This window comes from Callospermophilus lateralis, chromosome 2 (assembly GCF_048772815.1).
Source record: "Callospermophilus lateralis isolate mCalLat2 chromosome 2, mCalLat2.hap1, whole genome shotgun sequence".
NCBI classification, from domain to species: Eukaryota; Metazoa; Chordata; class Mammalia; order Rodentia; family Sciuridae; genus Callospermophilus; species Callospermophilus lateralis.
Genome location: NC_135306.1, coordinates 200,442,059 through 200,456,002, shown reverse-complemented (window position 1 = coordinate 200,456,002; position 13,944 = coordinate 200,442,059). Strand labels below are relative to the sequence as shown.

The 13,944-nt window shown below is 53.1% G+C and overlaps 1 protein-coding gene across 1 annotated transcript; it reads right to left on the bottom strand.

Moving 5' to 3' along the window:
- Positions 1-5,751: 5,751 nt before the first annotated feature.
- Positions 5,752-13,944, bottom strand: Zp1 (zona pellucida glycoprotein 1). Its single transcript, XM_076842930.2, is given in 14 exon segments — positions 5,752-5,848; positions 7,172-7,209; positions 7,212-7,255; positions 7,523-7,630; positions 7,740-7,821; positions 8,958-9,102; positions 9,192-9,381; positions 9,467-9,594; positions 11,099-11,196; positions 11,269-11,456; positions 11,903-12,046; positions 12,125-12,488; positions 12,732-12,853; positions 13,764-13,944. Coding segments are annotated over 14 exon segments (1,929 nt in total).

The window sequence follows — 13,944 nt, the reverse complement described above, 5'->3', positions numbered from 1 at the left end:
AGTTCTGCAGTGCTCAGTGATATGTGTCTTTATGTCTCAGTTTCCATATCTGAAAAATGAGCTCAGCTGCCCATTTGGTAGGCTGTTGAGGATTAAGTGAACTAGCACTCAGAGGCACTCGATAGATATTTATGCATCTCTCTACGCTGACCCGTGATGGCCCTCTGTGGTTGACTTCTGTAGTATAAAGGTTTGGCCTGACTGCCTTCTCCATTCATAACCCTAATATTCAGGCTCTGAGGACACAAAGTGGCTAGAACATAACCCAGACTAGGAAGCTGGGGTATACAGAACACAACCATGACACTCGAGTTCTCATAGGGGTGCCAACATAGGACAGGGGTACAACTGGTTTGAAAACCACATAAATCTGGAGGGGAGCTGACAGCAGCATTTTGGAATATCAGAAGTTCACTAGGTGGTCACAGGACAAAGGAACAGAATGGGGGTGACTGGTGGAAGCCAAGGAGCTGACAGCCCATGGCTTGTGGTGCAGAGAGAGGAGGCTTGAGATAGCAGGCTCACCAAGTCCAAGGTCCTACCTGCTGACTTTCAAAATTTGGAACAAATCCTTAATCCACATGTTGAGAAACTTACTGTGAAGCATTCACAATATCTAAAACATACCTGTGTAGTTTAAAGAATAGTGAAGAACCTTGTATCCTCCAGCCAGATGAAAAATTAGCATCAGGGTCCTGAGGGCGTTTCCTCAATGCATCTTTCCCTCCGTCCCTACATAGAGGAGAAAACCAGAATTCTGAAATTGGTGTTACTAATTGCTTCATTTGGGTTATTTTGTTGAGTTTTGAACTTTTTATAAATAAAATTATTCAACCTGCTTTCTTTTACTTCACTTTCTCAGTGTTTTTTTTTGTTTTCCCCATGGTGCTGGGGGTCAGACACCTCACACCTGCTGGGCAAGTGCTCTACCACTGAGCCACACCCCAGCCCTCAGTGTTATTCTTGGTACTGTGATCACACATGTGCTCATTCACTGTTGCACAAACAAAGGCAGTGGCCTCAGAGGACACCAGGCTTCTGGGATGTGCACACTGGTGATAGGAGCAGGTCCTGCGTGGCCCATTCATTCCAGGCCAGTGCCCTGGGAGGAGGGCCAGTGTGCTGTGGTGCTTTTAGGCTGCATGATCAGGAATCACAGCTCCTCCCCCTCGTGTGACCAGGGATCTAGGGTCCAAGTTTTGCTGCTGCAGTAATTTGGTGTGCCCGCCACAGCTGGATTACAGTGCATTGTGGTCATGGTTGGAGAAGCAGCAACCCTTCCTCTGATGGGGTCTAAGCCTGGTGGGCTGGGGTCTAAGCCTTACAAGAGGTCAGTCCCTGAGCCAGTTGGCGATGGCCAGATTCTTTGGAACCCTTGTAAGAGGCCAACTCTTTCTGGAGGGCAGACTACAAGGGATAAATCTTGGCAAGATAAGGTAAGGTTATCCCTCACCTCATTCATTATTATAAAAATCAAATCATAGGAATACACTACAATGCGTTTATATGTTGTTGATCATAGACATGAGTGTTTCCAGTTTAATTTTGTCTTTTTCGCTAAATGGCAGGTCTGGGTTACATTCTGACTAATGCTGATCCGTGTTTAGTGCTCCTGTCCTCCGACCTTCCCTGACACTTAGCATTTCCTGACTTTTTACTTTTTTGCCAGTCTGGGAGCTGTATAGTAGATTCTTGAAGTTCAGTTTTTTGCGGGGTGGGGTGGTGTACTGGCGATATAACTCAGGAGCACTCAACCTCTGAGCCACATCCCCAACCCTATTTCGTATTTTGTTTAGAGACAGGTCTCATGAGTTGCTTAGTGTTTTGCTGTTGCTGAGGCTGGCTTTGAACTCTTGATCCTCCTGCCTCAGCCTCCTGGGCTGCTGGGATTACAGGTGTGGGCCATCGCATCCGGCTTAAAGTTTAATTTTAACATCCATGGTTCCGGTGAGTTTGAGCATCTTTTTTTTTTTTTTTTTTTTTTGCAGTGCTGGGGATGATCCAGGGCCCCTCTACCCGCTGAGCTAAGCCCCCAGCCCAAGGTCGAACATCTTTTCATCTACTTCTGGGCCAATTGAATTTATATTCTGTGATAGGCCTATTGGGACCCTTTGCCTATTTCTCTGTTTTTTTCCTTACTGATTTGTAGCATTTAAAAACAATACTTGTTTTGGATGGCAGCCCATTGTCAATAACGTGTTGCAATTGTCTTCTGGCTCATTTAGTACTTGTCATTTAGCACTCTACGATTTCTGAGGTGTTCATTTGATTCTAATTTTATCTGAAAGAATGTTTTGAGTCTGGCTGAAATGACATCCTTTCAGGTGGGATTTTCATTGGCTTCTGCCTGAAGCTGGAGATTACTTTAATGATCACCCTGGAATTGCTTTAAATTAGTCGTTGAGGTCTTTTTTTCAGAGTGAACCTCTGAGGGTTCTCCTACCTCCTTTCCCCTTCAGTGTGTGAATTGGACTATACACGCAGGGAAGGGGAATTGAGCTTCTAATTTGCCTGGTGTTTTTAATTCATCAGCACCAAGATCAAGATAGGTGATTCCTCGCTGCCCTCTTATTCGCTCTTGCACTGAGGACTGAGCCCTCTGGAGTCCCAGCTTCCCCAGGAGCCTGCATCTGGACTCCCCAGCCTTTGGCAGGCTCCAGGCCTAATTTGCAGGCTCCTCCACTCATGGAGCCAGAAGGTTAAGGTCTCTAGGATTCTGTAGAAATTCCCAAAATAGAAACTGGTTTTACTTCCCAGGGTTCTTGCTTTTATTTTTGTCCTGTCTGCATGCCTTTTTTTTTTTTTTTTTTTTTCTGTTTTCTCATGTTAGTTCACAATGGTTTAAATGTGTTTTAAAATGTTTACAATCTGGCATTTTAGGGTTTGCGTCAGAACATCGGTCTAGCCCTGCTGCTGGAACAGAAGTGGGGCCTGGCCATGGAGCTGTGCTGCCAGGAGTTAATTCTGGGGGGTACTAGGGATTGAACTCGGGGGCACTCGACCACTGAGTCACATCCCCAGCCCTATTTTGTATTTTATTTAGGGACAGGGTCTCACTGAGTTGCTTTAGTGCCTCCCTGTTGCTGAGGCTGGCTTTGAACTCATGATCCTCCTGCCTCAGCCTCCTGAGCCACTAGGACTCAGCATGTGCCACCCGCACTCGGCTTCAAGGAGTTCATTTTTATTGAAGTTGATCAACAGACTGAAGCATTCTCTCCTCTTTATTTAAGACAAAGCACCTTTGGTGCCATCAGTTTGATCCTAATGCAGAGTTGTGTACATATGTGGGAGTCAGAGGTGGGGGAGGAGAAATAGGGGTCTACTCTAGTCTCACTTAGCTGTGGCCCAAAAGTCAGGAAGAAAAAAACAAAAGAAAATGAGCTTCCATGAGCAACTCTGCTCCCTGCCACAAGTCAGCAAAAGCAGTTTGCTGTCCTCCCCATCAGGTCTGACAGCTTGTCCCAAGACCCAGATGCATGCTCCCTCCAGAGATGGTAACAGGGAAGCGAACAAAGTTTTAAGTTGGGAGATTCAGATTTTATTTTTTTCTTCCCAGTACTAGGGATCGAACCCAGGGGTGCTCTACCACTGAGCTACCTCCCCAGCACTTATCATTTTCTATTGAAACAGGGTCTGGCTGTTGTGCTGTTTTTTGCCCAGGCTGGTCTCTAATTTGCCATCCTCTTGCCCCGACTTCCCAGGTTGCTGGGCTTACAGGTGCGCCACCACACCCCACCCGGATTTTGATATCTAGGAAAGTCAGCTTAGATTGCCTCCCTTCAGCAAGAGCACAGGGAACCTAGTGCCACATAGATTTCCTTTCTGTAAATCTTGGTACAGAGGTGTTGACAAAACCTATTCATAATTTAAATATCAATTACAAAGTCACCTGCCAAAAAATTATGTACCTCCACACACTTGAAAGTAGAAAACAACTGCACTGTCACAGGAGAATCACAACAAAGAAAATGAATAATTTTATGATTCTTTAAGTTAGGGGAAGGTCTATGCTATATTCAAAGATACAAATACGAGGGAAAGAAATTCACTGTTAGATAATCCTCTCAGTAAGATGAAAGGAAGAATCCCACAAAGAAAAGTCTGTGGGGCTGGGGAGGTAGCTCAGTGGTAGAGCACACGCCTGGTGTATACAAGGCCCTGGTTCAGTCCCTAGAACTGGGAAAAACAAGAGCAATAGCCAATCAGTGGAAACTTTAGGAATAAGATGTTACCTCCTTGATTTGTGAATGCTCTTTACAGGCAAGGAAGGAAAGACAGACATGATAAAAGAGCAATTTGTAAGATACAGTGGCTTAACTTCTTTATCAGAGCTCCATTTTAAGATAGCAATGTTATTTGCTTTCTGCTGCTCAGATAGGCAAAGATTTAGAGTGATACTGGTCTGTGGGGGAGCAGCCACCCACACAACCCCAGAGCCCTGCAGTCTTAAGGGTGCACGTTTTTTTTATGTTTTTTTTTTAAGATGGACTTTTATTTTTATTTATATGTGGTGCTGAGAATTGAACCCAGTGCCTCACACATGCTAGGCAAGTGCTCTGCTACTGAGCCACAACCCTAGACCCAACAGTTCCATCAATGAATTTCTTCTGAGAAAAAAAGTATACAAAGATTGTGAGTTTATATCATTGTATTACCACTTGTTACCCAACCGTAGGTTTGGTTTCTTTCAAAAGGAGATCAGATATGTCATAGTTAAACCATCATTTAGGGAAAACATCTATTAAAAATGATAGGAAGCCAGGTGCTGTGGCATATGCTTGTAATTCCAGTGGCTTGGGGAGGTGGGTGGCTGAGGCAGGAGGATCTCATGTTCAAAGCCAGCCTTAGCAACTTAGCAAGATCCTAAGCAATTCAGTGAGACCCTGTCTCTATTTTTAGTGTGGTGCTGAGGATTGAACCCAGTACCACTGAGCTACAATCCCAGCCCAAGAGACCCTGTCTGTAAATAAAATATGAAAAAAGGCTGGGGATGTGGTTCAGTGGTTAAATGCCTATGGGTTCAATCCCCAGTAGCCCCCCCCCCAAAAAAAAAAAAACAAACACTATGATTGGAAATGATGCAAGATATTTACTCTTGTGTTCTAAAAAAGAAGTCAGTTTGACTCCAGTTGGCACTATAGAACAATGCTTTGTTTAAACAGAACCTCAGTGCCATTCCTCAACCCAGCTTCCTGTGCTGACTGAAATTCTGTAGAGGCCTGTCGGATGAGGGGGAGGGAGAAGGAGCAGATGCTGATGGCACCAGAACCCTGGCAGCCAGGCTCCTCCAGGCAACCGAGCCCAGAACCCTTGCTACTTCCACACTGACCCTGCAGAGTATGTCCTAGGCCCTCCTGTACAAGAGGGAAGCTGGCAGGACAGGACTGGCTGGCGCTATTCCCCAGCTGGGAAGACAAGTCCAGAGAATGAAGTTACCCAATTTCCGAGGCAGGTGCCTGGCTTTCTGGTCCTCAGTGTGTCACTGTTCTGCTGACACTGCCAGAAAAGCCCGAAGGCAGCAGCTTCCCAGCACCTCCTCCTCTTGGCAAGCCAACCTGTTCTCCTATAGGGGATGTGGGGTGGGGGCTAGGTGAGCCTTAGTTTGGGGTCAGGAAGAAGTTCTAGTTAGTAGCTAATAGCACTCAGTTCCTGTTGGCTGTTACCCACTGTTCTGAGCATTCTTTTTAACTCATTTTATCCAATATTCCTGTGGGGATAGGTATTGTCTTCATTTTACAGGAGAAGGTGGACTCAGAAGTTCCGTAATGCACTCATATCACACAGCTGGTAGGAAGCAGAGCTGTTACTCAGGTGGTCTGGCTTGGAATCCATCTGCCTGACCATGACCCTGAAGATGAAAAAGATCAGGTAGGCCAGAGCCAGCCGTGAGGCAGGGGGGCCTGCGTAGAATCAAGGCCACTGCCCGACTTGAGCACTGGAGTTCCCTTTGTGCCAACTCTAAGCCCACATGTTACCAGAGTTCCCCCAAAGCCTCTTCAGCCTTTTCTACCAGATTCTTCTCCCTATGCCCCAGCCTGAACCCACACCCTCCCCAGCCACTCCCCCTCTCCAGGTTCAGTCTACCCGTCAGTCTCAGGGGGTCTTTGCTGGGATAAAGGCCCAAGTTATGCACAGGGAAGGGGGTTGGCAGCGTAGTCAGCATGGAGCTGACCTGTCTGGTGGCTGTGTCCAGGTGGCAGGGCCCAAAGGGAGTTGGGAGGCCACAGGAGTGGGACGGAGGTAGTGGTCAGCAGCGTAGCCCAGCGTCCCTTAGTGCCAGGCTGGTAGACAGGGAGCTCCGGCATCCCCTTACCCTGGGGGACAGCTACACAGGTGCTCTGAGGATGCCCCAGTCAGAACTCCTGAGGGCAGCAGACAAGTCTCGTGGCCGTCAGTTCCCACCAGGTTTCCCAGTCCCAGATCCACTGTTTGGACTCCACCTTTTGATCTTCCTATAACTTTGCTTGTGATGTTGTCTCTGGAATGCCACCTCTCCTTGCAGGAAGGCAGAGTCCCCTAAATTCAGGCCTGGGAGACAGTAGACACTGCCCAGGGCATGGAATGTTAAGTGTTGTCATGAGGTGGTTAACCACGGGATACACTCCAGAACTGCGTCGTTAGGTGGTTTCACAGTATCATGAACATGAATGGTGTAGTGTATACACCTAGTTGGGGCAGGTCAATTGCTGCACATGGCTCCTTGATGCTCTCAGGAGCCTTAGCAAACTCAAACACCAGGCTGCGGCTGGGGTAACAGGGTGTGGCTTCGGAGGCTGAGATAGGAGACCACGAGTTCAAAGCCAGCCTCAGCAAAAGCAAAGTGCTAAGGTGAGCCCCTGTCTCCAAATACAAAATAGGGCTGGGGATGTGGCTCAGGGGTCAAGTGCCCAAGTTCAATTCCCAGAATCCCCCCTTTCCCCCAAAAGAATTTTCAGCTCTGGTATCTTATGGGACCCCGTCTATGTGGCCTGTTATTGACTGAATCATTATGCAATGCCCCCGACTTTCAAAATTGTGACCTCTGACAGCTGAGGCTAAGGAACAGGTTTCCTCGACAACAATTCTGTTCTAGGTTTCATGAGTCACTTCACACCAGCCTTTGGTAGGTTTGAAACAACGGTTTATTGGGTGCCTCGCAGACTGAGCCCAGGCCCGCCTCAGGCCCACAGACCCAGCAGCCTGCAAAACCAGGGCAACAGCCAGCAGCAGAGGAGGACCCAGAGGAGTGGCCTTGGGTTGGAGTTCCTGCTGGAGCCTGCTGGAGAGAGGGGATGGCAAGGAGTGTGGGGCTGGCCCCACCCACCACTCTTCCACACTGACCTTCCTTGACCTTGGCAATCCCATGCCTCTGCCACCACTACTGAAGCTGCCTTTCACAGATAAGGGGCCCAGGGAGAACGTGGCTATTTCCTCACTGAGTGGCGTTACACCATGTCCTGCCTTCTCTAGGGCCAGAGCTTCCCCGTTTTGTCAGCATTTCAGGGGGGTCCGAGGCCTGAGGACCCACCACAAGCCCTGGTACCTGTGGTCCTCCATCCATAAGAGTCCTGGAAGCCAATGGGTCCTGGAGAGCTTACGATGTCCACGGGCCTGGTGGTGCTGTTGTGGTAACCTGAGGATCGTCGCTGTCCTGCCCGGGGGAAGAGCCATACCACGGGTTGGACTCTAGCTCCTCGGGGCCCAGCGTCAGACACAGGCCTGGGGTCGGACTAAAGAACTCTCCCTTCCCCTGGACTCACTTGCAGTCCCCGAGGCACACGTAGGGGAGCATGGCTGCAGCCTTGAGGGGTAGCAGGCAGAGGCGCTGCAGAAGAAGTAGACCTGGTGGGAGGAGAGAGACGTCCAGGCTTCGGGGCCACTGGGCAGGAAGTGCCAAGCAGGGTGGTGGCATTGGGTGTGGGGCCAAGTTTATGCTGCTGCCAGCCAGAGAAATCTGGGTGTGCTGAGTGCAACCGCTGCCCTGTGCCCACGAGGCTCAGGGTTGTATGTGTTGCTTCCCCAGTTGGGGTCCAGGCCTTTCTCCCGAGGGCCCAAGACTGCAGTAGAGGGCCCCGCAGGCAGGGACCACTGCGCTGTTGGGTGGAGCCCCAGCCCTCGGCCACTCCACCACCCCGCCTCTGGTGCTGAAAGGCTATAGGGCTGGATCGCTCCCTTCCAGAGGGGATTCTGAGGAAGTGGGATTTGACCAGACAGCTGGAGAACGCATTTGCCATCCCGTCTTCCTGGCCCCAGAGACTAGTAACTGGGGACAGAGGGGATGACCAGTTACCACCGTTTCCAGAAACAGGGTCAGGGGAAACACCCAAGAGGAGTAGAGGCAGGAAATGACCTGACCTGGTACCTATAGGCCCCACATATGGGTGCCCCTCATCTAGCATGGAGGCGTCTCTTGGCTCAGGAGGCTGCATGCTGGCGGAACGAGAAGGCAGCTAGCCAAGGGTGCCTACCAGAGGGATTCGTCTACGTCTGTTGTAGCAAGAGGCAGTGACGTAAAGCAATCTGTGCATTCTGTGACAGATGTGTTGTGCGACAGCCCCAGAGTTGGAGAGTAGTGTGGTGCTTTTGGTGCCATTTGTATATTAATATTCAGCAAATCTAAACAGTCTATGCTTATCCACTTTTGCCTTCTAGAGAAGTTGCCGAGTTATAGGAAACTCGGGGAACACGCTGCCGTTTCTGGAATCAGAAGCGAGGCTGTGCTAGCACACGGCGGCCAGCTCAGATTCAGAGCCGTCTGCAGCCTAGCTGGGCATTTCCCTTCTTCCTTCTGGAACTATTTGTCAGTGGCTTCTGCACTGACCTAAGATCAGAACCCTGTGTCCACTGCTGTCTGCCACACTTGGTGAAAGCCAACCGCCACCCTGGGCCAGGGTGAAGGGCATCCATTCACAGGGTGCTGGGGACATTTGGAGACCAGCTTATCCCAAACTCAGGTGAGGAACTTGGGTCCTTCTTACCGGGCCCCTGAGGGCTCTCTGGGAGCTAAAGTCCAGGAGAGCAAAGGTGGCGACCGTGAAGCGCTGGTAGTGAGACCGGAAGGGCAGCTCTGCCTTGTCCAAGGATACCATTTGGGTTCTGTAGCTGTCACCCTCGAAAGGACACCTGGGAGGGAGAGAAGTCAGGAGGGTCTCTGGGAGGCGAGGCAAGCTGGGAGGGAGCCCGGGGCAACTCAGTCACCTGCTGTCACTCACCCGTCTGACAGGATGGGCCACTGGGGCTGCTGGAAAGGGTTGGCACTAGGAGTGGCCCAGCACTGGTGCAGCACCAGGACCAGACCGGGGTCTGTCCTCTGCAGAAGCCGGACCTCCACGTGGACCGGTTCTCGGAGCAGCCTCACCAGGGGGTAGTCATCCTCCCCATAGTAGGAGCTGAAGGTCTCATCTGTAGGGAAAGGGGCTGCTCTGTAGGGAGAGGGGCTGTGCCTCAGGAAACGGAGCAGGAAGAGAAAGCAGCGGGGATACAGTACCCTTGGCAATTCGCAGCTCCAGCCGCAGGGGGCCCGACTGAGTCACAGGGGCAGGCGACGGGGGCGGGGAGATGGATGCCTGGATGGGTAGGAAGTCACCAGCATTGAAGAGACAGCGGACATGAAGCCTGGAGTCGAGTGCGAGAAGGTGGGGAGAAGACAAGTCAGAGCGTCCCGTTGGCCTCAAGAGGGTACCAACAGTATGGTCACAACACACAGGGCACAGGGCTACGGGCAGCGCTGACCAGTGGGCAGAGGAAGCTCGGCCCTGCCCATCTGGTCTTTCTGGGACAGCTGGATCTAGTTGTGCCAGGCCCTACTCTAGGATAGGATCAAGATAACAGGGCCTTCTGGGGCTGGCTCCTGGTGGCAATTGAGGCCTTTGGAGCCCGACAGTTGGGCCTGGTGCGGAGATCTGGGCTTGCAACTTCTTAGCAACAGGACCATGAGCAAGTGGTTTAACCCAAGCCCCAGTGGCCGCCCTCTGAGGGCTCTGGCGAGGACTGGGGCCATGAGTCCTCAGTGATAACAGGAGAGCAACAGTGTCTTGCTTGAACCTGCAGCTGTGGTTGGCCTGTCACGGTGTCTAGCGCCCACATGCCACGGTGGTCCTTCATCCCCACTGCAGATGGGCCTGCACCTGGCACCAGGCAGGTGCTGTGTAGCCATAGTGACCCCACCCTGTTCTGAAGGCCCTTTGCCCTGTCTGGCCTTGTGTGGTCTTAGGGGCCCTCCTGCTTAGTCTTGAGGGGTGACAGCTGTTTTTCCTCTGGGAATCCCCGATTACTGTGCTGAATTCTGACTTATTCCAATAGCACCCAAGTCCAAGTGTCCACGGCATGACAGGAACTTCTCTCCCCACCTCCTGGGCCAGAAGGACTCTGCTTCAAGCAAAAGGCACCTGGGCCCTGATCCCAGTTTCTTGCCCAACCTTCTTGGAAGGTACAGCGGGGAGAGAAGGGGATACTTGGGCATCCACATGGTGCCAAGCACAGAGTTCCTACAACCCATAGTTGGGATCAGTTCTCCAGCAGGGACCAGGCTGGGGCTGGTGTATGGCCTACTGTGGTCACACAGTAGCAGTGGAGGTTCAAAGCTGGGCATGACAGATTGCCTTCTTGGTCACCCCTACTGGCATCCTGGGATGGTTGGACTACCTGAGCCAGCACGTCCGGGAGGCCCCAGAGGCTGTTCCCCCATTTCCTTCCTCTACCACATCCTTAGAGAACTTCAGCTGGAGGTATCTGCCTCATCTGTGGCTTTTTAACCTGAGATTAGCAGGTGGCAGCAGCCTCAGCCCCTTCCTGGGGCCCAGCAGGGGACACCTTCAGGCACTGAGCTTAGTTCTTAGAGGGGTAGAAGCAGGACTCTCAGGAACTGCCCTTGACTTCTGTCCGAGTCCCATATGCCAGACACAGATGAGGCCCTTAACGCTTGGTCAGCCTGGGGAAGGGCCATTCCCCCTGCCCTGTAGGACAGGCCCAAGAGGTGAGCATCTCATCTAAAGCCACATGACCGAGGTAATCGAGCCTGAATTTGATGCAGCTGGCCCCAAAGCTTGTCCTGAGCTTGCCTTAGCTCCCTCACACCCACCCCCAAGGCCTGGCCTGTTGAAGGAGGGCTCCCTCTCACCGGAAAGTGCTGTCCCGAGTGACGGAACCCTGGGGTCCTTTCTGGATGTCAAGGTCAGACACCAGCTGGTTCTCATAGATGAGCTGATTGCCAGCTGCCTGAGGGAGGAGAAAGCCGGTGAGGCCCTGGGGTGGGGGTGAGATGGCTCCCGCCCATGTTCTCCCTCCTACCTGGACAGTGGTGCCGCAATGTGTGAGCGGAACTCGGAAGACCACGAAAGCACTCGTCTCCTGGGTTGGGGGGCAGCTGGCAGGGGCATAAGCCAGGTGGATGTTGGCCAGCGTGATCCTGCGTGCCAAGGCCGTTTCTTGAGAAATGACCAGGATGAAGTAGCCACTTCTGAAACACTGGACGGTGGCTGGAACAAAGAGACCCCAGAGGCCGATCAGGGCCTCGGGCTAGGATCCACCCAGCACAGAGACGGGGGAACGAGCTGGGAGGAGAATGCTTCAGCACTGGCCTGGGAGCCAGGAGACCTGGGCCCTGTACACTGTCCCCATTTAGGCCGGTGCTGTCCCGAGTGAATCCTCTATCGACCCATTTCTCATCCACAAAAGGGCTGAGGTGGACCCTTGAAGTAAGGTCAAAGGATTAGTTATCCAAACCAGGATGTTTTAAATCTAAAGGTCAGGGGTGTGCTTTGGGGACAATTGTCAGAAGGCAAGCAGGATGTGCCGTCCTTCATCGAAGGGTCTCTGCCATCCACTGAGGTGGAGCAGCAGATAGCAGAGGCGCCTCTCCTGCGGGCACAGAGTCCAGGAGAGCAGGTCAGTGCGGCGCGGGGGGGTGGTGGTGGAGTTGTACCTGTGTTGCCATAGTAACAGGGCACTTCCCTGGTGTCGTCATAGCAGCAGCCAGCCTGGTGACAGGCTTCCCTGGAGCTGTTTCTCACCATGCAGGGGATGTGTCCAGAGACCACCTGGCACTGCTCCTGCGGCAGGTGGGCACCTAGGGTTGGGGATAGTGATGAGAGCCCAGCCAGAGGCTTTTAGGCCTCCCGTGGTCCAGAGGGCTTGTCCTACACACCAATGTAGTCAGGCTCGTCCACTTCCCAGTGGTCCGTGGTGCCCCGCTGAGGCCGCGCCAGGGTGGGGCCAGTAGGCCCTGGTCCGAAGGACAGGGGAGCAGCAGTCAGATGGACGAAACCGTGTTCTGGGTACGATGGGGTGGGCAAGGCGTAGCCAGAGCCAGGCGAGGGGTGGCTGGAGGTGGGGTGGAGGGGAAGCAGATGAGGGGTGGAAGGTGAGGGTGTGGTAGGCGCCACCAGGCTGGAGTCCAGAGTCCAGGTGTGGTCAGGTTTAGGACAGATCAGAGTGGCCTCTTGGGTGATATCCACATGACCATCTGGCAGCACAGCTTCTATGAAGACCCTCAGGTGGAACTGCCCATCCTGCAGGTGAGAGGGCCAGAGAGAGCAGCTGGGCAAGAGCAGCCAAGACCAGGCAGAGGACGAGGGGTCGGCAAAGGCTGAGCCGATGGCGGGGCAGGGAGCTGGGTCAGATGCGGGGTCCTGGGAAGACCTGCACCCAGGAAGTGATCTCCCCGACCCTTCTTGGGGTTTGGTCTCCCCTGGCCTAGGAGAGGCAGGGTCCTTAGGACAAGCTTGGTGGCCCAGAGCAGCCAGGTGGCCTACCTTCTCCAGCACATGGCAGCCTCTGTAGTCGGCTGAGAAGACAGCCAGCTCCTGGGGCGTGGAGGTGACCCAGTGGTAGCAGACGGAGCAGTTATTCACTTCAAACCGGTTCCCAAATTCGTCTGAGATGGGGGAAAGGGAAGAGGGAGGGAGAGCTTCAGGGTGCTAAAGGGTGGCTGCTGGGGCCCACGCAGAAGGCAGGTGACCCAGGACCAGCCTGGTCTTGGGCAAGCCTCTGCCTCCGCTGGTCTGGGTTCCCACGTCTGGAAGGGCACAGAGGCTTTCCAGCTGGGGTTCTCTGGTGGTAGCACCCAGCAGCAGGCACGGAGACGTGGTGCCGAGAGGATCCGGGTCTCAGGTGGTGGGCTGAGAACTTCACTTCCTGTGGGCTCAGTTATCCACACTGGACAAGGTGGCCGAGCGCGAGCTTTCTCAGGCACACGCAATGGGGGCAGAATGAGGACTCCAGCGCTGGGTGTGTTTGTAGAAAGGACTGAGCCGTTTGCCAGGTTAAATGGCTGCCACAATCACCTGGGGACGCCCACCTTGTTAGCCCGGAACAGCCAGGGCACCTTCCAGAATGGTGCCTCCAGTGTTCTCGTTCAGTGCGCCCAGCAAGGCCGAGTTCTTTCCCACCTTGCAGATGAGGCTCACGGAGGTCTGTCAGGTGCCCAAGAGCACACAGCCTAGAAGCTGCTTGTGTAAATCTCCATTGCAAGGCTGCACCCCCTTTTCCCCATACTAGACTGTACCCAGAGAGGGATTTGTGGACCAGCCACCTGGCCTCAACTGTCTGTGGTTAGAAATGCAGAGGCTAGGGCTGCCTCAACAAGATGCCAGGTGATACCTGTGCACAGTGATGAGGGAGAAGGGGGAGGTGACCCCCCTCCCTTGCCCACCTTTATGTGTGGGGGGCTGGCCACCCCTATCGGGAGGGATGCCTCTGCTCTTCCTGCCTGGCTCCAGGGGAAGGGTCCTCCTAGCAGCAGCAGCCCGGGAGGGGAAGGGGACCAGGATTCTCCCAGCACTCACCCAGCACCTTGAAGTGGATTGTCTGGCCTGGCCTTGGAACGACGCGCAGCTGCATGCCCCGGATCCCACAATCATAGCTGTGCCACAGGCCTGGGAGGCTGAGCTTGGGGAACGGCCCCTGACCCAGCCCCAAGGTGGCTGCGGCCAGCAGCAGCAAGATGCCATAGAAATGCCTGGTCAT